At 39.1% G+C, this 21,594-nt stretch overlaps 2 protein-coding genes across 5 annotated transcripts; both read right to left on the minus strand.

The window, feature by feature from the left end:
• Nucleotides 1-305: 305 nt before the first annotated feature.
• LOC307129443 (uncharacterized protein) lies at nt 306-20,854 on the minus strand. 4 transcript variants are annotated; one of them, XR_013816901.1, is made up of 6 exons: nt 20,790-20,844; nt 18,188-18,300; nt 15,561-15,693; nt 2,584-3,854; nt 1,177-2,058; nt 693-1,087 (listed from the first exon to the last, which is right to left on the minus strand). XR_013816901.1 is itself a non-coding variant. In XM_079821850.1 (4 exons), exons 3-4 carry the CDS (start codon nt 15,643-15,645, stop codon nt 2,944-2,946), a joined length of 996 nt encoding a protein of 331 aa, XP_079677976.1. In that variant the 5' UTR covers nt 15,646-15,693; nt 18,188-18,300; nt 20,790-20,854; the 3' UTR covers nt 695-2,943. The 4 variants fall into 4 exon arrangements, 2 of the variants coding, with proteins under 2 accessions (XP_079677976.1, XP_079677975.1); XR_013816900.1 differs by lacking the exon at nt 18,188-18,300 and having other exon boundaries at nt 306-1,087; nt 20,790-20,854; XM_079821850.1 differs by having other exon boundaries at nt 695-3,854; nt 20,790-20,854.
• Nucleotides 7,511-11,284, minus strand: LOC307129442 (piggyBac transposable element-derived protein 4). The gene is made up of 4 exons (XM_079821848.1): nt 10,681-11,284; nt 8,031-10,045; nt 7,864-7,926; nt 7,511-7,767 (listed from the first exon to the last, which is right to left on the minus strand). Exons 1-2 carry the CDS (start codon nt 10,869-10,871, stop codon nt 8,308-8,310), a joined length of 1,929 nt encoding a protein of 642 aa, XP_079677974.1. The 5' UTR covers nt 10,872-11,284; the 3' UTR covers nt 7,511-7,767; nt 7,864-7,926; nt 8,031-8,307.
• Nucleotides 20,855-21,594: the final 740 nt, after the last annotated feature.

Consider the following 21,594-nt stretch of genomic DNA (forward strand, 5'->3'; position numbering starts at 1 on the left):
GTACGGTCACGCATTGCTGCCACATAGGGCCTACATATTATTTTCCACTCAATGTATGTTGTAATAACGAGATCTTATGTCATTAAACAACATATATTTTAACCTAATAAGGGAAGTGGCGTAACTTTAACCCAGTAATGACAGACCCCGGTGCAGCCACAAATATAACTATCTATAGGCCTAATCACTGTAATTAAGACATATATTGAAGAAATGTATTAAAACAGAAAGACGCTATAGTTTCAGCCTTACTCAAAGGTCGCGTAAACAGGCGTTACGCACGTCAATCCATTCCCGATGATCTTGGTTTGCTTCTTATTTATTAAATATACAGCCAAATAGTTGATTAAACATTGATCAAAATTGAAATACAATTTATACAAAACAAAATTAATTTTAAAGAAAGACTTTCTAGAAAACAAAATTCAATGAGGGGCTAAAAATCCATGTCCCCAGATATATGCGCATCTGATTATGTCTTATTCATGCTAATTTTTCATAATCAACATATGAAATTAAAATAATAATAATATTTAAACATAGACTAACTATGAAACGAAATAGCCTGCGTTTTCTTTAACCCATGGCCGACTAAGGCACCGGTGCGTTCTGATGGATTTTTTCCTTTATGACATCGGAAAAAACTCACAATACTCCATTTTTAGCCATACAGATAAGTGCAAAACATCATTATAAACTATAAACTGTCTACTTTTATTTGTGTACACTCACAGTAACAACAAAGACAGTGGATTCTGGGAACAGATTATTTTGCACTCCACTCCAAACGCTGTCTTTATTTAAAAAATAAATGAAAAATTACTGGATCAAGAACTCAAGGTTCAACAGCAGTGAAGACGACTTCAGGACGTCTCAGAGTGTCCAGCATGCACCAGGACCATCTCCTCTCGAGGCGTCAGCTACAGAATCCTGTCCCCACCAGTGCAGAGCTTGCTCAACATTAGCAGCAGGGAGTGTGATGCATTCCACTTCTCTATAAAACATCACGGACAGACTGAAATTCTGCTGGAAGTACAAGCGTTAGACAGCAGAAGACTGGTGCAGTTATTTTCTCTGATGAAGATCCCTTCCAACTGTATGGGACATTTGGAAAAGCAATTGTCCGGAGAAGAACAGGTAGTAGTGGCCTAATGGTTAGAGAGTCAGACTGGTAACCTGAAGGTTGAGGGTTTTATTATAATATAGGTGGGGGAGTGAATGAACAGCGCTCTCTTCCACCCTCAATACCCCCGACTGAGGTGCCCTTGAGAAAGGCACCTAACCTCCTAATCGCTCCCTGGCGCCACAGCGAATGGCTGCCCACTGCTCCGAGTGTGTGTGTGTTCAAAGCTTACTGCTCCTAAGTGGTGTGGACTAACTGGCATGGGTTAAAGAGGACAAATTCCCAGTATGGGCAACCATACTTGGCCGTCACATCATATCATATTGAAGTGGCTCTGAGATATTACGTTGAAATGTTGGATCCATGGCCAGACAACTCCCGGATCTTAATCCCATAGAGAACCTGTGGGCAACCCTTAAAAGGCAAGTGGACAAGCAGAAGCCCACAAATTGTGACCAACTCCTAATAAGGCAAGAATGGATCACCATCCGTCAGGATTTGATCCAGAAGCTAATATCCAGCATGTTGCAGAGGCTATGAAGAAAGGTCAACACTGTAAATATTGACTCTTCTCAATGCTTTTGCTAATAAAAACCTTTAAGAGTTATGAAATGCTCATCTTTTTTCCAGTATACCATGGAAATGTGAAAATCTGAAGCAGAACATTTTGCGAAAACTGGTCACTACCAATATATTGGTCACAGCTGTAGTGCACACAACTCTTCAGGTACTGGTGGACTACAGAAACTGAAGAGGAGATTTAACTGGGCGTAACTCAGTTGTGATCTTGCAGAGAGTATGAGCAAAGAAGAGGAAACATAAAGGAGATGAACAATCCACTGGAAATCTCAAATTGGTCAGGAAAAGTCTTACTTTTGTCTTACTCGTAGAGTTTTACAGGGTAATACAATGAAGAGACCAGACGCTGACTGTATCTGTGCTGGGGTGAGATGGTGTCCATGATGAAGGGATGAAGGGGAATAGGTGAGCTTGATTAATGGCGACATCCACTTCCACCAACAAAGGGAGATAGGGGTTGGGATGAATGTTGGTGGATTGCAGTGGCTTTCTGATACATTATTCCTTTTAGCCGGAGAGGCAGCCACATCCCTTCCCCAAGATTTGAGCAAAGATTGCGTTTGTTGTGATCTCTTTGCTCTCTGGACGTGTTTTGCAATTATCGGTGAGTAAGAATCAATGGTGAGTCACCTGCAGCTCTCACGGCATTGGTCCTGCCTTTTGTTCACACAGGGCGTGTTCCGGGACTGATCCCAACAATGTTTCTAGGTCCCCATCCTGGGATCGATGCCGGGAGATGTTTGCGTTCACACAGTAGACACTCTAGCCATTTTATGGCAATTTTCTGGGATTAACACTCTTTGTGATCACAATTAAATTGCCTTCCTCCAAAGTGAAGGTGCCTGTGATTTTAAAAAATCCTTTTCTAAACCTTGTTACACTCAGAACATTGAGCCATTTCTTTCCAGAGCGCCTCTTCTCCCACTGAAGACACGTGAAAGGCTTCTCTCCAGTGTCCACTTCTCTTGAGTCTTAAGGTTTCCTTTAAGTGTAAGACTCATTCCACGTTTCCATTACAGATTTGCGCAAAACTTGTGCGATATTTTCTAAATGTCAATAAAAAACTATAGCAAAGTGACTGTTTCCATTAACTGATGATATGCGACTAAAACATTTTTTTCCTTTCAAGATGTCATTCCAAAAATGTATGTTTACGTAAATCCCAGCCACCGCACAAGAAAACCTTTTATATGTCAAAAAAACATGTATGGAAATAAAGGGTTGCTTTACTTGTGAAGCATTTATAACGTATGAACGAATTCCCCTCCTGTGCAAGTACTCATGTGAGCCTTAAGATTTCCTTTTTGTGAGAAATTCTTGCCACACAGTGTACAGATGAAAGGCTTCTCACTGGTGTGAAGTCTCATGTGAGTGTTGAGGCTACTTTTGTGACTGAAACTCTTTCCACAGTCATGACATATAAAACTGTTCTCTCCTGAGTGAATCCTCATGTGGTTATTAAGGGTTGCTTTACGCGAGAAACTCTTCCCACACTCATCACATGTGAACGGTTTCTCTTCAGTGTGAATGTTCATGTGATACCTAAGATTTACTACTGTTGTGAAGCTCTTTCCACATTGATCACATATGAACAGCTTTTCTCCAGAGTGAATTTTCATGTGGCCTTTAAGGCTGTTTTGATGTGCAAAACTCTGTCCACAATGAGAGCAAGAATAAGGCTTCTCTCCAGTGTGAATTCTCATGTGGACAATAAGGTTTTGTTTTTGAGTGAAGCTCTTTCCACACAGTTGGCAGGTGAAACGTCTGTCTCCAGTGTGAATGTTCATGTGGACATTAAGGTTTTGTTTTTGAGTGAAGATCTTTCCACACTGTTGGCAGGTGAAACGGCTCTTTCTGGTGTGAATTTTCTTGTGGACATTAAGGCTTCCATTTTGAGTGAAGCTCTTTCCACACCGTTTGCAGGAGTAAGGCCTCTCTCCAGTGTGAACTCTCATGTGGACTTCCAGGTTTCGCTTTTGACTGAAACTTTTTCCACACTGACCACAAATGAAATAACTGTTAGATTTGGTCTTCTGAATCTTTTCCATCTTCATGGATTTCTCTCCAGTCATGAAATCCTGATGCATCTCATATTGATCTCTTTCTTCTATATTATTTAGTTCCTGACTCTCCTCTTTCAGCGGCATCAGGCCTAAAGCGAAAAAACAAAACAAAAAACAAAATACAAGTTAACACCAGTTTAATGGCACAGAACAACAGACATAAAAACCAACACAAGGCATCAAAACCACTTGTCGTGTTTGGAGGAGAAAGAATGCTGAGTTGCATCCAAAGAACACCATACAGTACCTACTGTGAAGCATGGGGATGGAAACATCATGCTTTGGGGCTGTTTTTCTGCATAGGAACCAGGACGACTGATCCGTGTAAAGGAAAGAATGAATGTGGCCATGTATCGTGAGATTTTGAGTAAAAACCTCCTTCCATCAGCAAGGGCATTGAAGATGAAACGTGGCTGGGTCTTTCAGCATGACAATGATCCCAACACACCGCCCGGGCAATCGAAGGATGGGCTTCGTAAGAAGCATTTCAAGGTCCTGGAGTGGCTTAGCCAGTCTCCAGATCTCAACCCCACAGAAAATCTTTGGAGGGAGTTGAAAATCTGTGTTGCCCAGCGACAGACCCAAAACATAACCGCTCTAGAGGAGATCTGCATGGAGGAATGGGCCAAACTACCAGCAACAGTGTGTAAAAACCTTGTGGAGACTTTTGACCTCTGTCATTTCCAACAAAGGGTATATAACAAAGTATTGAGATGAACTTTTGTTATTGACCAAATACTTATTTTCCACCATAATTTGCAAATAAATTCTTTAACCTCTTAACCTGCACCCCTATTTTTGAGAATTTTCTGAAAACGACATACCCAAATACAAATGTCTGTAGCTCTTAAACCCTATGGTCTATATTAGCCGCGTTTCCACCGAAATTACCCGGAACTATTTGTACCAGGAACTTTTTTCCCAGGAACTTTTTCTCCCCCAGACCTGCTACAATCTGCGTTTCCACCGCGGTCTAAAGTACCGGGGAGATTAGGCAAATTAGTCCGGTGACGTGGGAATGCGCGCGACTGCTTCTCCCAGTCACCGACGGACAGTAATCACTTTTGCGCGATACTGTCTGCAACAATAACAAGTGTAGGTGATGCAAGCAGCGCTGCTTTTGCTGATTATGTACACACATTACCAACACTGCTTATTTAAACGTGCACTTTCACCTGGTTTGACCATTTTAATGCAAAATGGGATGATGGGCAATCCAAAATCTGAATGTGTTGTAATAGCTCAATTCCAAAACAAAACATTTTCTATAAAAGGATAATGAGGTTTCAGTCATTCATGACAGATGTGTGAAAAGTTAATTGAATGAAAACAATAGACTGAATTAAGCGGTTGAAAGATTAGGTACTAGACTGCAAGTATTTTATTTTTTATCACAATAACATCTCTTAACATTCACAAAAAAAAAAAAATCACATGACTAGTGTTACAATATGCTTCATTAAATGCATAATATTAGAGACTTCTTCCTCAAATTTGAAATGAAGCAGGACCACACTTATGGCTTCACTTAAGTTGTGGTTATAAGTTATTATACTACATTCACATAGTTATACATTTAAAAATATAATATTTGGGTTTTCTAGATATGTTTATGTGCATATTCAGAAAGACTTGCGAGCAGCAGCCCTTTTATTTGCTTCCTACACTATATGAATACAATTAGAATGTGGTTATATAGTTAGAATGTGGAAATTAAAGACACAGTGACATTTTACACATTTTACTTTATTTTAGACAGATTAGTTCTTACAAAATTAAAATAAAAGTGTGCAAAGACAAATAAATTACTAGAACAATAAAATGAAAATATAAAATGTGAAAACAACAATATAAAAAAAGTGTATTTTTCAGTAACCTGTCCAAGAGCTGTGCCAACACGTACAATATATAAAGTACAAATGTGGTAGAGCAAATGCTTAATTCAAGCGGCTGGTCATTGTGGCTACTTCTTGAACAACTGGACAAACTGTCCAAGAACAGACAGAAACCCGGTCTGAAAGTCCCTCTGCTGCCGTCTGCTTTCTTCCGCTTCTGACTGGTGGAATGCCAAATCTTGCCTCCTCATCTCTCCTCGGCCTGGCTCTCCAGTAACAGCTGCATATATTGGTCAGTTCTTGTCCATGCTGCAGGGTTAGCATCCTCCATGTCCCTCAGTGCATCAAGAAAAGTCAGTCCCTTTTCCTTTTCTCTAAGTAGAAAAATTGCACAGAAACACATGGAAATTAATACACAAGGCAACCATGAAACAATAGAAACCATCAATTAATTATTTAAAGTGTTTTCACTACAAATAATGAACAATTGTTTGCCCAGCTTGAACAATGCCCAGTGTGCAATTTTTATCATGGGCAATTTAAGTTTACAATTAAAAACAACAAAACCATTAAGGATTACACATCAGTTTTTAAATATATACACATTTTTGTCAGCTTTATAACGTACTGGTGACCGCGGGGGAAAACACGCTGGTCTCCGTTGCCTGCGATTCATCAGGGCCACTCGTTACACCTGGAAAAGCACGTTGAAAAAAGTTACTGCAACGTGTTTAAACACTGCAACGAGTTTAATAGATGATACCAAGATGATATATTTAACTTACCTTCAACCCACTTGGATTCCTGGATGGTTTCCAACAACGCACTAGCCGAGTCTTTCGTTACCGCTGCGCCAGAAAAGGACGGTCTGTGTCCCAGCAACGCATTCAGGCGGTCATACCACTTGTTGATACGCCGGTCGGAACCGCTCCGGTTGTTATGATCCTTTAATTTCTTGTAATATTGTCTAATTTCTTCAACTTCTCTCTGCACTGTTTTCCAGTGTGACTGGAACCGAGTCGATATCTTCAGTTATACCTTTTCATTGCGGGTCGCCGTTTCCAGTTCCCGCTGGATGTCCTCCTCCGCATATATGCTCAATAAAGCCTGAACCTCCTCGTCGGTCCATCGGTCGAATTTTTTGTTGAACTCCATTGTTGCAAAAAAAATATTTACTGAACGCAAAACCCACGGAACCCACCTCGCAAAAGACTTGTAAATATGGCGGTGGAAAAAAAAATAGCTGCGAGAGCTCAACCAATCAGCATGTTCAGCGCCCAAGTCCCACCCCCGAAAGTTCGGGAACTTTTGAAAAGTCCCACCTCGCAAGCAGGGCCGTTTGGAGGGGGAAATATTTACCCGGAACTTCATTTAGACCCTGGTTCCTGCGGTCGAAACACACCGAGTTCCCCCCCAAAGTTCCTGGTTCCGGGGTAAAGTTCCTGCGGTGGAAACGCGGCTATTCATAAGTCTGGTCTTATTTTAAACTAGACACTTGAAATTGTGTTACCCAAGAGTCATAATAACTCAAAGTAGTATAGGAACAGAGTAACACAAGGTCAAATATACAAGAGAGTGACTAACGATTTCTTTTAATGAGATTCACTTAGGGAAAAATGGATGAGACTTTAATGTTAAGAGCCTGAAAATACCATAAATATAAAACTGAATGTCTGACCATGTTTTGATTCAAATTTGAGGATGATACTCCCAAAAATGTAGTTTCTGTAAGCTTTTATTCAAGAAAAGTCTAGGCGTCCTTTCCAAAAGGCCATTTGGAGACTCCAAATGGACACCTGGTAACTAAATGGCATAAGAAGTAAACACTACATACTACATATATGTATATCAATTCAGAACTGCTCTGCCCATCAAACCACACAAGAAAAACATATTTCACCACAACATTTTAACATTTTAACAAAATAATCTTTATTTTGAAAAATTATAATAGCGAAAACAGTGAAGAAAAAGTGCAATGTTCAATCTCACTGCATGTATTGACGTTCCAAACTTGATAATTTTACAACTAATGAAAACAAAAGATGATTTTTTTTAACATTTGTAATTATAACAGTATTACAGTATTTACAAGGTGTAGGAAGACATGTTGATCAAGGCAGTCACTAAGAAGGTTTGGTCTCTAAACAACTGGAAACCAAAGCCACTGAAAAACAGAAGAGAGAAAGTGTGTAAGCAGAAAAAGAAAAATCTAATTTGCAACAATATCTATGCATGCCTGTATGCATGTGTGAGTACTTACCTAGTACTGCCTGATGCCAGCTTGTGACATTTGCTCCAACTGTGCCATCTCAGAAGACACCCACTGCAAATAAGAAGGGGAGAGAGAGAAAAGGTGTGTAAGCAGAGCAAAGAAAATTTCAAAGAGAAGCATCTTCTGTTTCAACTGTGATAACAGTGAGTACTAACCTTGTACTGCCTGACGCCAGCCTGTCTGAGAGAGAGACAGAGAGCAAACAAGCAGAACAAAACCAAGCAGAACAAACACAAAGTCCAAACGTATTGGTCATGTAAGTGTCAGTGCATCCCTAACCGTTATTTTCTCACACCAGCGATGGCTTCTCTGCCTTCATCCTCCTCCTCGGAACTGCAAATCCACCTAAACTTGGAAACATTTCTTGAACAACTATTAGAATTGAACGATTTGAACATGTAAATAAAAACATTATGCACATTATAAACAGGACTAATATTTCCCACCCTGTGCATGCCAGTCATTGTAGCAGTCCCGTTTAGGTAGAAAGCACAGTGGCACATCACATGTTGCACAGATGACTGGCGTCTTCTTATGGCAGAGCCTGCAATTCCGCCGTCCAGCAGTGCTGTCTTCCGTAATGTGCTTCGGGTTGTGGGCAGCAGCATTTGAAGCCTGAGGAGCAGCTGTTCTTGACTCCAATCCTCCAAGTTCCAGAACAAGCGTTTCCCTGAATGCTTTCTGGGTCAGGGGTTTTTCATTCTTTGCCCTGGCCAGATGCTGATGCAAAATGAAGGCATTGACAACAGCTATATCCACAAAGTGGTAAAAGAAGGTTCGGTACCACTTCCGTGTCTTGTGGAGCACATTGTAGTACCCAATGAGGGCATCGGACAGGTCCACTCCCCCCATGAACCTGTTGTAGTCCAGCACAGCACCAGGAATAGGCACATGCACTTGAGACCACTGCCCATCATTGTCCTTCACCCTCCTTTGCACTTTGTCGCCTTCATATGCTTTGTGGAATGTGGAGGACATCAGCACTTCCCGGGTATCTTTCCATTCCACAAACAGCAGCTCACCCTCTCTGAGCCATTGTATGGACCCTCGTGGAGCATTCCGTGGTAGTCTGTTGGTGACTGACTTTGGGAAACCGATCCTGTTCGGACGAATGGTGCCACATGCCCAAATCTTCTTGTGGAGGAGGTCTCTGAAAAGCTTGGGACTGGTGTAAAAATTGTCGATGTACAGCTTGTAACCAGTGCCCAACCTCTTTTCATCTACTAGTGCCATGACCGACTCATAGCTCAGCCCATTCTGAGTTTGCATGGACTTACCCTCGTACACAAAGAACTCACAGGTGTAGCCACACAAGGAATCTGCCAAGACAAACAGCTTGTAGCCCCATTTAGTGGGTTTGTTCTTCATGTACTGCTCGAGTCCAGACCTCGCCTTGGATGCCACCATCCTCTCATCTATGGCAATGTTCTGCTTTGGATGGAAAAATGTCCTGCAGGCATCTCTAATGTCGTCATAGAGAGGCTTGATCTTCCCCAAGCGGTCATAGGCTGCTGTTCCCTTTTTCCTTTCGTTTTCTTCATCTTTCCGAGGATCGCTAAGATGAAGAGCGTTTGTGATGGTCAGAAACTTCCTACAAGACATGATCTCTGCAGGAAAGGGAAAAGTGTAGACTCTGGACCTCCTCCAATAATCAGTCAAAGAAGAGACCTTCACGAGACCCATGTACACAACAAGCGCCAGGTAAGACTTCAGATCTTCCACGGTGATGTTGTTCCATGGCTTGTGTCCTTCCTGCTGATTGTTGGCCCCGTAGACATTTGTGTGCTGAACGATGGTTTGCAGCACAGACATTGAAAAGAACAGCTGGAACAACTGCAGTGCGGTGTATGCTGCAGTTGTCACCAACTGTGGCCCAGGTATGCGTGATGGCCTAAACACAGGCTGTGGAGGTCCAATATCCTCATCATCCATATTGTGCCATCTTTCCTGTGAGGTGCTTGGGGACACAGCAGGCACTGACTGGCTCCCCCTCCCCCTCCCTCTGCCTCTCCCTCTGCCCCTCCCGCTCACTTTACCTTTACCTTTACCTTTACCTCTGGTCACTGAAGTAGATTCAGATGACGATGACGATGACGATGACTGCCGTGGTCTCTTTCGTCGCTCAGGACCGGACTCCGGATTCCAGTCCTCATCTGTGTCAGTTGAAGGCCTATTTTACAGCACAGGAAAAAAAAGACATAAAAAAAGCAAAATAGGATTTTAGTTTGCGTCAAATAGAGACATACAACTATTAGCAGCATCAATATTCCTTCACATTACAATTATAAATGCATGTTTGCCAAATACCTTATGCTTATAATGCTGATAATTATAAATGCTTTGTAAGAATTTCTTCTCTCCACATATCTTCACCTGAAGTCTTGTGATCCTTTCCTTCCATTATGGTTATATTCATACATACATATACACACACACGTATATGTATATGTATGTGTATATATATATATATATATATATATATATATATATACATACATATATACACATATACATACACATATACACACACACATACATATGTATATATATATATATATCCACATATACATACACACACATACATATGTGTATATATATATATATATACACACATATACATATATATATATGCACACACATACATGCATTCAATATAATAACCCTTTCCCCTACTCATGTAGCCTCGTGTCTTGCTTGCTAGTCATCTCCACTGTCATTTTATGCTAACATTATAATGAGCTAACATGAAATAAAAACAATGCAAATACATGATATACAAATTCAAGATAATGTGGGTAAACTTACCGATCTAAAATGGGATCGAGTCCATCAACAAACAGCTCCTCTTGCAACGAATCCGTTTCGCTCGACACCGTGCTATTCCTGTCAGAGAAGCATCTCTCCAAATCTTTCTGCTGCTCTTCGTCACTGCTCCTCAAAACCTCCTCCAAAACACTCTCAACACCATGAAAACTCTTCTGTAGTCGACGATCCATGATACAGATATTGAGATAAAAGCTTTGGAGAAAATCTGTTCGTTGATATAAACTCTGTGTAGCGAAGCAAGGCTCGTCGGTGCGTTCTGTGCGTAAAATGGCGAGAGCGCACGGGTGAATGGGATGACCGTGCAAATCGCCAAATATATTTCACAACTCTGTTTGCAAACTGTCAATCACTGCAATCGTGTTTTGGTTGGTTAATACCCCCATCAATCAAAACAATGCCTAATATGCATTGGCTGGCTTTATCCAGGCTTTATCCAGTCAAAAACCTAGGTACGATGATTGACAGATTGCTCAGCCTGTAACGCGCTCCCTGGATGTTTTGGTCGATCAAAAGGTCTGTGATTGAAGGAGAGAGACGAGGGATGGCCCATTTTATCCGGAAGAGTCTAAACTACGGGGGGAATATGCCTTTTGAACACTGGAATACGGATTAGAATCAACATTTTATAAAAAATGAACATGATCCATTACTCTAACTCGAAACTCTCCTGTAAACAAAGAAGGATCTTTGCTTTTTTCCTTAATTTTTTCGTTGTTTTGGATTAAAAAGTGGGATGCATTTTGAAGGGTGAACCCTTGCACTGACATGTACGTTGCTGTTTTTTGGATTCGTCCGATCTGATCTAAACGACAGGAGATGAAAGATGAGTACCGCTAATATTATGCTAATGTTTAAAATGCCGGTCCTTTAGCATTTCATTTAACCCTTTCCTCTCTGGTGTATCTATTGCAAAAACAAGTTCAGAACATGAATCTTGAGTGTTTTAGCTTTCAAATGATGTATAGTTTGTGATAGTTGATTGAATATTTTGTATAAAACAAAAGCAAATAAAAGTACAGACACGCCCACTTCCGTCAACCCCCCCGCCCGCGATCCGGTGCGGGTTAAGAAGTTAAAAATCAGATGTGATTTTTCTCATTCTGTCTCTCATAGTTGAAGTGTACCTATGATGAAAATTACAGGCCTCTCTTGTCTTTTTAAGTGGGAGAACTTGCACAATTGGTGGCTGACTAAATACTTTTTTGCCCCACTGTATTTATGCAGATGTAAATTAGCAATGTTGCTGTAATCCGGCTTGTTCTCTCGACACTGCGTCACTGATAGGGGTCACTACGGGGTTATCCCCTCCTTCTTGAATCTACTGAAGCCTTATGAAATCTCGCGGGTGAGAACTGCCCGCCAATGGCGTTCAAGAGCGCTAAATAGAGGCGGGTTTCCCCTCGCTATAGGGCAGCGCTGAACGCATTGCCTCAGAATCTGAAGCCGAGTGCAGCTGACAAGACTCTGAGTCATGTAACATGGCAGTGTATGCAGTGTCTGGTTCCCTCCTCTCAGGGAACCGAGGTTATGTTAGGTAACCGGAGACGTTCCCTTTCGAGTCAGTCTCTCGTCACTGCGTCACCGATAGGTGTTGCTATGGGGATATAATAAAATCCCGCCATTTGATGGCGAAGGTCCAGATCAGCTGCAAGCCAATCCATAGACCTAGCTAAAGAACTTCACGCAATGGAGACCTAAAGCTCAGCGGCTATAAGGATGTCGGTTAAGGGAAAATAAATGAAATGAACATCCCTAGTTGGATGTGTTACTCTGATCCTTCTCTGAGGATGGTACTCCTCTGGTAGTTTTTGCCCCATTTTGACTTATATTAGAGTGAAATCTTAGGCCCTGTCCCAAATGGCACACTGCATGTGCACTTTCGGTCTTGTGGACTTACAATGGCCACTGTGTGCATGTGTCCGTTAAGTCCATAAGAATGCAGGGTGTCCCATTTGTCACTTTAGGTCTCAGAAGGGTACTCGCGAGCGCCCCCTTTGAGGTCGATATGCGCCCTCGATGCTCACTTTTGCCGAGCCTGCACTGGTTAGGGTTACACAGCGGACTTAATCCCGGCAGTCAAAGCAGCATTACGTCGTGAAAGTACAGACTCAGAGGAAGACCGTGAGGGTTTAGGGTGCCATTTGGGACAGGGCCTTAGAGTCCATATAATGCGAGTGTAGATGTCCTCTTAAGTTCATGTGCAAACACTTTATTTCCATTCTGGTCATGTGATCTCAACACGTCTGTCCACATTAGGCAACCGTCTCCATGTCAAATAAAACTGCTTTAATTAGGACACGCGTGACATTCTTCAAATACACTCACCTAAAGGATTATTAGGAACACCTGTTCAATTTCTCAGTAATGCAATTATCTAATCAACCAATCACATGGCAGTTGCTTCAATGCATTTAGGGGTGTGGTCCTGGTCAAGACAATCTCCTGAACTCCAAACTGAATGTCGGAATGGGAAAGAAAGGTGATTTAAGCAATTTTGAGCGTGGCATGGTTTTTGGTGCCAGACGGGCCGGTCTGAGTATTTCACAATCTGCTCAGTTACTGGGATTTTCACGCACAACCATTTCTAGGGTTTACAAAGAATGGTGTGAAAAGGGAAAAACATCCAGCATGCGGCAGTCCTGTGGGAGAAAATGCCTTGTTGATGCTAGAGGTCAGAGGAGAATGGGCCGACTGATTCAAGCTGATAGAAGAGCAACTTTGACTGAAATAACCACTCGTTACAACCGAGGTATGCAGCAAAGCATTTGTGAAGCTACAACACGCACAACCTTGAGGCGAATGGGCTACAACAGCAGAAGACCCCACCGGGTACCACTCATCTCAACTACAAATAGGAAAAAGAGGCTACAATTTACATGAGCTCACAAAAACTGGACAGTTGAAGACTGGAAAAATGTTGCCTGGTCTGATGAGTCTTGATTTCTGATGAGACATTCAGATGGTAGAGTCAGAATTTGGCATAAACAGAATGAGAACATGGATCCATCATGCCTTGTTACCACTGTGTGTAAGGATGATAAAAATGATGTAATACTGGTACACTGAATGGGTTGATATAAGTCAAAAGATACTTAAAATTGTCCATAAACAGGAGAAAGTTCAAATACACTTATGGCCTATAGATCAGTAATCCATTGGTTTTTGGGCAAAAGAGGCTAAAGAGATAAATAGGATAAAAAGACGATCCGTGTTTAAAATGTTTTATTTAATGTTGTTTTATTTACTTCTATAACATTTTGTGGAAATGCACAATATGCAGTGTTTGCTTGTTTACATAAGTTTCATTTTCTTTTGCCGTAAGTTTAAGTACCAGTTTGTGATCGATCGCTAATGCCTCGTTCAGTGAGGATCTGTTAACGCCTGTGAGCGGAACGTGTGGTTTACGTCCGTCCATTACAACATTGGACTTGACTGAAGCTACATGGTGTCCGTGTTGTACTTTCTATTTCCTCTTTAACAGGTAAGAACGAGGGTTGTAATATGTTTGAACAATTTATATATGTGTTTAATACTGGAAGGAACATGCGGGGAGTAAATGTTAATGATTGTAGTAATTTATGTAAGCGCATTTAACAGACTAAACGTGAAGTGTTGTACCAGTCTAGCCCGTGCTAGTTGTGTAGCACGTGGATCGAAGCTACCGTTTTCTCTGTGTGTATACGTTTTATATCATAGGGATAAGGTAAAAGTGCTATTGTTGAAGTTTAAGAGAAATGAGTGTTTAATGTGAAGAGGCAAGATAGTTTACCTGTTTAAGTGCAACGCTACTACTGAGGGTAAAATGTTAAGTGTCTTCTGAATGAATGACTATAAAATGGTAGTATTTAGCATTACAGAATATCTTCTATTGTGGTGTTTATTGTTTCTAAACACTGTACAGGGTAAAGTTAAATCTATTTTTGCTTAATTAATCTGTTTTATTAAATGTATTTTTTCAAGGTTAATTGCCAATAATGTTTTAAAATGCTGTAAACATATTGAAGTATATTTTTGGTAATTCACTTTAAAGGTTAACGCAGATATTTTAGTAATATGGAGTTATAATTGACCAGCTGATATTTTTCCTAATTGTGTAGTTTCATAGAGAGACATTATAATGTTGTGCAAAGGGAAAATAACATGTTTAAGTGTGATACTGTGTAAATATGTTGCTATGCTGTTCATGATAAATACATTACAGCATTGGACTTGACTGAAGCTACATCGTGTCCTTGTTGTACTTTCTATTTCCTCTTTTACAAAGGCGTAACATGTGCAGGCTGGTGGTGGTGGTGTAATGGTGTGGGGGATGTTTTGTGTGTTCAGTGATGTCTTGGCACACTTTAGGCCCCTTAGTGCCAATTGGGCATCGTTTAAATGCCACGGCCTACCTGAGCATTGTTTCTGACCATGTCCATCCCTTTATGACCACCATGTCCCCATCCTCTGATGGCTACTTCCAGCAGGATAATGCACCATGTCACAAAGCTCCAATCATTTCAAACTGGTTTCTTGAACATGACAATGAGTTCACTGGACTAAAATGGCCCCCACAGTCACCAGATCTCAACCCAATAGAGCATCTTTGGGATGTGGTGGAACGGGAGCTTCGTGCCCTGGATGTGCATCCCACAAATCTCCATCAACTGTAAGATGCTCTCCTATCAATATGGGCCAACATTTCTAAAGAATGCTTTCAGCACCTTGTTGAATCAATGCCACATAGAATTAAGGCAGTTCTGAAGGCGAAAGGGGGTCAAACAGTATTAGTATGGTGTTCCTAATAATCCTTTAGGTGAGTGTATATCATTCATTTCTGTAGAGGATCACATGAGTTCAGCCTTGAGAATAACACTAACCTGTTTGCTCCTCAGTTTCTTCATGTCTCACACTGAACACTTCTTCAATCTTTATGTCTTCACTCTCCTGTTTAATAAACGCCATCTTTATAACAGTGTCACGTGGATCTCAGAGGCTTCTCCAGGAGTTCTCCTGTGTGTTTGGACAAAATCAAGTTTAAGAGGAGAATAATAATTCACAGAATGAAAAATAATTGTGTCTCAATTAGTTCAGTAGTTAGGCAAATAGTTCATGGCCTTAAAAAGAAGCTACAAATTAATAAAATAACTAATTACACAGACACATCATATTAATTTATAAAGAAAACAAACATGATGAGTGATCTGCAGCCTCTCTCTCAAAGACGTTCATTCAGATAGTCAGGTTTTAAACAATGTAAACCAAATCGAAAACAAATATACTGTGTTTATTAGGACTGGGTAAAAAATATTGATTTCTCGATTTTAATCCATTCTCACTTTTACAAAACAATATTGATTCTTAAATCCCAAGAATCGATTAGTCATCCTGTTTTCAGTTAATGAATGAAATAAACATTGTAGCACGCCTCCGGTCAAAAACATTCCGTTTTGGCTCTGTGGCGCAAGATCGCTCTGCCACAGCTCAGCTCAAGAGAACCGGATCTTCTCTTCCGCCTTACACCAGTAACAGTGCGAAATAAACACGAATGAGCTTCTGAACGTGTGTTAAAAGATACAGGACAACTTACCGAAATCCGTGTCATGTCACATAGAATAGGTCAAGTGTTTCAACCGCAGAAAGATGTAAGTAAAACGGCTTGTAAACAATGTCACATAACGTCACATTTACCTCAGGAAAACCATATCCAGTGTCCATAAACTCGTTAGTCAGCTAGAAAAATTAACTCTAGAGAGGAGCATTTTGCTAATTATATGCAACACATTACATAGGATATTCATTGTCAATGTCCTTCAATATTTAATGCATGTATGTATGAATAAATCTGGCAAGTTTTTATGACAGCCACCATTTAAATGTTTATATTTCAAAAACCTAATTGGAGTAGAATTACGATTATGTAATTGTAAAGTTAATATTATAACCTTATTATTATTTAAAAAAAACATAATTTAGTGTCATTTAAGTGTTTGTATACAAATCTGTTTATTTGTACCTTCGGCCCCACTTTATATTAGGTGGCCTTAACTACTATGTACTTACATCAAAAAATAAGTACAATGTACTTACTGTGTTCAAATTGTATCGCAAAACACCATTGTTGATATTGAGGTGGAATAAGGGTAGAGTTAGGGACAGGTGTGGTGGTGTTGGTAAGTTTAAGGGTAGGGTTAGGTGTAAGGGAGGTGTCAACTGTGTAATTACAAATGTAACTACAGAAATTAATTACATATGTAATTACATGCAGGTATTTTTTTAATGCAAGTACAATGTAAAAACATGTATGTACACAATAAGTGCATTGTATCAAATTATTAATTAAAATGTTAGTACATAGTAGTTAAGGCCACCTAATATAAACTGGGTCTGTACCTTCAATATTAGTAGGCTAATGTAGTATCAACTGACTCCCATAATTTACAACATTAGTTCAGAAATGTGTTTTCCTTGAGTCTCAGATTTCAAATTGGCCACGTATTATACCTGATACATATCCAAAATAATCGATATTGAATTGAATCGAAAATCGAATCGAAAGCTTGTGAATCGAATTGTGAAATTTGTGTCAATACCCAGCCCTAGTGTTTATGTAATCTGTTTGAAAAGAGAGAGATGTCAGTCACCCGCGAGCCATTTCATTATCTGCTAATGCGACCACGCCCACAAATCGCACGCTCTATTGAGATTCAAATACTGACGATCCAAATACTGACGATCCAGAGTCGACGCCCACACATCAACTCATACAAACACATCTAGTGAAGTGCTGTAACGTTACTTCAGCTACATCGTTTTGAAAAGCAATGAGGAATAATCCTGGATTTATTCTCCTCATGAAAAGCTGTTCATTTCTAAGAGCAACGGATTCTGCCGCTGATTGCAAGGTCAGTTTATTCTGCTAGCATCTGTGAATATTAAATGCAAAAAGACTGTTTAAATATGAATCCTGCTGTAAAATAAAATGTCATACACGCAAGACTGTTTAGACAAGATTTATTTGGCTTGTTTTGGACAGATTATAACGTGTTTATTGTAAAAGAGCCAAGTGTCACAGCAATAAAGCTTTTATTCGCACATGTCAGCTCAGATGCTATAAATATAGTACCAGTCAAACGTATTTTGCTTCATATTGATGTTTAAATATTATAGCCTAATGTTATTTTTTAAATTTAATATCAAAGTTTGTCAGAAATGATTCTGGAGTTTTGTTTTGTAGAAAGGTTTCTTTTTTGTAGAAAGTGAATTGCTTTCTTCAAAGTGAATTTTGTTTAGTACAAATTGCATCTTAATTTTAATTATTTATTATAAAAAATTTTAGCATGAGACTACTTTAAAAAATAGTACAAAAAATGCTCTTCTTAGTAATTTGTGTCTTGTTTCTAGTCTAAATATGTAAACATTCTTAAATCAAGATGCATTTACCAGATAAGTACAATATATAATATAGATAATATATGTCCTTTTTCTGTTGCTCTCAGTCACATACCTGAATTAAGCTCATTCATTATGCAGCTCATTATGCGGGCTATTATGTTCTTTTGTCCTCTCAGGTTAGATTCCATCATTAGTCATTAGATATCACGCCTCCTCGCATACAGGCTTTGTGGAGAAAAATTACAAATTTTAAATCAGTGTATTGTTTTAGCTCAATGACTCTCACATCAGTTTAAAGCAAAAACTCTAGGCAAATACACCCTGCAGTCAAAATCTTGTGAACACATATCTATTGTGTGTTTTGAGGACTTAATTTTAAAACAATTTTTTTTGTTTTTTTTAAATCATGCATAAACATTTTTCTCTCTAAAATACAAGCATGTACATACATATTGCTCACATATTATGGTAGCCCAGTTTGTGCTGAATACAGTGTAATTACACTTTTGCCATTCATGTGTTTATAAGCGACTGAAAAAAAACACAAATGTCAGAGCATGTCAAAACTTCTAAAGGGCCCCAAAACAGCTCAGACTCCTAGGGGTTAATTGTGATTATAAAATTCTAGCTCATATATTTTCATATAGACTAAAAAAAATCTAATAATTAGTGAATCTCAGTCTGGCTTCATAAAAGGCAGATCAATACACAACATCAGATTAATTTGAGACATTCTGGATTATTGTGAATGGATTGAGGATGACGGCTATATTCTTTTTCTAGATTTTAGGAAAGCATTTGACACAATTGAACATATATTTAACTCCCTTGAAAAATTTGGTTTTGGTAGTAAATGTATTTCCTTTATAAAAATGTTAGATAAAGACATCAATAGTTCTATCTCACTGTCATTTGGAACATCCCAAAGATTTTACATTTCGTGAGGAATAAGACAAGGATGTCCCATTTCCTCTTTTTCTTAGCAGTAGAAATGCTTGCTATCTTGATAGATAAAAACAGCAACTTTGATAAACTGAATGTGTTCGGAAGACAAGTTGGTATTAGTCAATTAGCTGATGATACAGTGATATTTCTAATGGTGCGTTCACACCAGACGCGAATGAAGCGTTTGACACGAGTGATTTGCGCGAGTTGAAAAATCTGAACTTTGGCGGATATTCACGCCGCATTAACCAATCAGGAGCTTGCTTTAGTAGTGACAACAATGAGGACAAAATCATATGTGGATACCCGGAGCTGTACGTACTTTATAGAAATAGGAATAAAAAGGATATTGCTTGGAAGAAAGTGAGTGAGGAGGTCGGACAGTCAAAAAAAACACTCTTTACTCAATTTGAGCTGTATAGCCTATTGAGACCCTATTGAGACTACAGGCTAGTTAACGTAACATGACGCAAATTCACGTCTGTTGTGAAGTGAATGTAACTCGTGAATGAAGCGAGTAAACTGAATAACAACTTATATAGTGATGACCGATTTCAAAACACTGCATCATGAAGCTTTGAAGCGTTATGATGCTGTGTTTTGAAATCAGTCATCACTATATAAGTCGTTATTTAGGGGTTTTTTTGCGCACAGAAACTATTCTCGTCTCTTCATAAAGTTACTGTAGAGCCGCTGTAGTGAGATGGACTTTGTAACGACGTCTTTAGTGCCTTTTAAGGGTCTTGAGAGTGTAAGAGCATTGAGCCAATGGAGGCCTTTCTGAGCCATCAGATTTCAACTAAAATATCTTCATTTGTGTCTGAAGATGAACGGAGGTCTGACGGGTGTCGAACGACATGAGGGTAAGTAATTAATGACAGAATTTACATTTTTGGATGAACTGACCCTTTAACTTTCCTCTCGTCAGAATCAAACATTCAGACAGACAACGGCATAAATTACTTTATTGTTCAACTAAAATGTTAAAGTTTTACTTAAGATTTCCAGTGAAAACACTAATAACTTGTACCAAGGCTACTTTGCTTTAATTTGACTTGTGCTGTGTGACTGTAATGCTGCTGCACACCTGTGTGTGTGTGTGTGTGTGTGTGTGTGTGTGTGTGTGTGTGTGTGTGTGTGTGTGTGTGTGTGTGTGTGTGTGTGTGTGTGTGTGTGTGTGTGTGTGTGTCTGAGTGAAATATTCTCTCCTCAGTGACAGTAAACACTGGAAAAGGATGGACAATGCCCTTCATTTTGTTTGCACTAATAAACGCTGCTGCAATATCCAATAAAACTTTTGTTCCATATATTTTTTTCCACATCATAAATATTGTTATCACAAATATTCTTGAAATATTGTGATATAATTTTGAGGCTATATCGCCCACCCCTAATGTGCAATACAGCTCCTTTTTACCCCTTTCAAAAACTTTGTCTGCCCTTTGACAATTATATTGCTTGTTTAATGCCCATCTTTTATGTAAAGCTCCTTGTCTTAAACAATAATAATAGAAATACTGTAAGTAGTATAAGTAGGTGAATTGGGACACAACACTAGCGTCTGAATTCGTGTTTATCATGAATGAATGCGCGATATGAGACGCACCTTTTGTTACTCATATGTGAAAACGCTTTACTCACAGAAATACCGCACTAATGTTACATTGAAGCGCATATTACAAAGATATGTTCAATAATACATCAGTTTACACCTCTTGTGAAAGCTATCAAACCGGTGTGTATCTATTTAAAAGCGAAACACCACAAACCTTTCTTCAGTCTAACCATAACAGTCACAGGAGCTCGGCGCAGCTTTATGATGTCATCGCAGAGCAAAATAAAAGTCCTGTTCACTCTGCGGTGTCTAATATCACAAAAGAGCATATAATATAATGTTTTATTACATGTTGTCCAATTATGTATTGAAAAGATGTAATGTTTGGATGCAGAAATCCAATATCAAAATGATCAAATGTGGGGGGGGGGACTTAAAAAGAGTGTGTGAGCTTCTGTGTGTGAGAGTTTGTATGTGTCAGTAGTACTGAAATGCATAGCTATATATTTCAAGAATCAGTAGAAGATAAAATAACCCTTGTATAAATGATTTCTGCACTCAAACATGACTGTTTTAGACAGAATCTCACATATTTATATTTACATGTATTTCACCTATTAAATCGCAATGGAAATATATTTTAATACGTGTATGTAGCCTTTTTTATTTTTTTAATTGAATACAAAATCTGAATACAACAAAATGGCATAAAACAGTTAAAATACATATAAGACACTGGCATGAAAGGCTCAACACAAAATTAGGTTAACATAACACAATTATACTGAAGAAAAAAATTTAAATAAAAAATAAATAAAAACACCAACCACAGGTTGTATGATATAAGCAAATTAAAAAAATTTTATTGCATATGTATTTTTCATTTTACTGAGGGCATCCAGGAAATATTTTAATTCATTTCTGAATATATGAAACAGAGGAGGGGATTTAAAGAATCTGCATTTATGTATAATGTATTTTGCCAATATTATAATGTTATTAATCAAATCATATAAAAC

Source organism: Gobio gobio (assembly GCF_949357685.1).
Source record: "Gobio gobio genome assembly, chromosome: 7".
NCBI lineage: Eukaryota > Metazoa > Chordata > Actinopteri > Cypriniformes > Gobionidae > Gobio > Gobio gobio.